We start from the raw sequence: 1,888 nt of genomic DNA on the forward strand, positions 1-1,888 counted from the left end.
ATAAAACGCAGGACGGCAAGCATGAAAGTGCTAAAACAGAGACCAAAGAGCCTGGTATGTTTCCTGCAGACACAAAGTCTCAGCATCAATCCAAACTTCAACATCCACAGTTGAAAGAAAAGAGACGGGATGTAAGTTTTAGACTATCGCACAGTATAAAGAAGAGAAAACTGATTCAAGTTATAAGGCATCCTAAGCATTTTCAGCAAAAAGCCAACAGACCACCTACCTCAAAAACGGTGGAAACAGACATGGAAAAAGTCCTTACCAAAAGAAAGACCATTTCTTTAGACATGGAGAATAGCAATAGTACCTTCATGGAAGCTCAAACCAACATTTTTGCCAATGAAAACTCTCAAATCGGTCTGTCATCCAAAGACTCATCGGAGAAGCTTCTGATGTCTGGGGAGAGGGAGGTATACTCCACTAAAGCTTGCCACAAGCATGTTCAACAAAAGGCAAAAAGGACTTTGGAAAAAGCATTAGAAAAATGCGTTAACACACAGAAGAGAAGAACCATAGTACTCTCATCACAAACTGAGGGCAGCAATGATGCCTTACTTTATGCACAAACTAGTCCATCCTCCAAGTACATGCCTAAGAGGTGTCTCCAGACTCTGGATTTGAGTCCTAATCCTGTGAGTCCTCACTTTTTTGTTCAGAGAGCTTCTCAGCCTAGTGAGCACCTGAAGCACATGGAGCAGTCTACAGTCCAAAAAAATAAAACTCTGGTGACACCAGAAACCAGCAAAAACACTCGCTCCTCTAAAAAGGAGACGCAGCATTTTTACAAAGAGATAAATGACAAGACTGGATACAGAGGAACGTGCCACACTGATACACACCATACATTACTTTCTAAAACTAATACCAGCTCAGCTAGTGCCAGACGACATTTTTCTTTATGCAGTTTACAGCAAGCTCATTCCTACAGCAGCACCTCAACATTAAGTCAGTTTTACACTCATACAAAGGACCCATCATCCTTTACATGCATGCAGCATTCAGCCAAGAAGCAAGTGTTTAATGACCGTCAAAAGAGCTTTGTCCCAACCAGGAGAGATCAAAAAACTAGTGTGGAGAGTAACCTACGAGCCCAGAACAGTTTCAAGTCAATGAAGAAAGGTAGATCTGGTGGTGATGATGTGGCACACAGGCGGAGACGCAGCTTCTATCCGTCTGTACCTCCTCTGATGAAGAGGACCAAGTGTGAAGCCATTCAGCTGACCAAGGCCAGAAATCGGGACACTCCACAGAAACAAAGTGTGTACTTTTGAAGTCTTTAAAATGTTTTGGATTATTATTCATTAATTATTCATTTAGGTAAAGTAAAAAATTATTTTAAATGTGTTTAATCTCACTGCATGTTCCTAAACTTGATTCTAAATGTAGGATTCCCTGTGAGTGAAGGCTATAAGTGGAAGAATGAAACAAGCTTCATGGCTAACAGAAGATGATCCTCAACAATATATACATGGACTGCATATAAAACATGAATCCGGCTTCTGGCCCAAATGTAAAACTATACATTCTTACATTTCTTTTTTGCTAACAGCACTGAGGGAACTATTTTGAGTTGTTTCAGATGTTTGTAGAGGTGCCACCATTTCTGTCTTTGGTTTATCAAAAGCTCTTCTGTACAGTACAGCGACATTCATATAAAACTGTAAAATATTCAATATTTTACCTGTTGTCAGTGTAAATATGTACGTTTAATTAATGTTATATTGTTAACATCTGTCATCGTTGTCATTGTTTGTTTAAACAGGAATCTGTTTGCAAAGACTACTTCATGCTTCACATTTTTACCTTGAAAGCTTATCTAGTACACACCAACTATAACTGTATTTTCAATTATACTGCTAAACAAATATGAGAAATGAGAAAT

At 38.9% G+C, this 1,888-nt stretch overlaps 1 protein-coding gene across 1 annotated transcript in view; it reads left to right on the plus strand.

Annotated features, from left to right (window-relative positions):
• LOC102206500 (uncharacterized) overlaps nt 1–679 on the plus strand; it is a 19,366-nt gene extending 18,687 nt beyond the window's left edge. The window contains exon 4 of the mRNA XM_013913255.1: nt 663–679. Within this exon, the coding sequence (XP_013768709.1) occupies nt 663–679 (17 nt within the window). The remainder of the gene's footprint in view (nt 1–662) is intronic.
• Nucleotides 680–1,888: the final 1,209 nt, after the last annotated feature.

The sequence above is a fragment of the Pundamilia nyererei genome, unplaced genomic scaffold (genome assembly GCF_000239375.1).
Source record: "Pundamilia nyererei isolate P.nyererei 1_Seehausen unplaced genomic scaffold, PunNye1.0 scaffold00122, whole genome shotgun sequence".
NCBI classification, from domain to species: Eukaryota; Metazoa; Chordata; class Actinopteri; order Cichliformes; family Cichlidae; genus Pundamilia; species Pundamilia nyererei.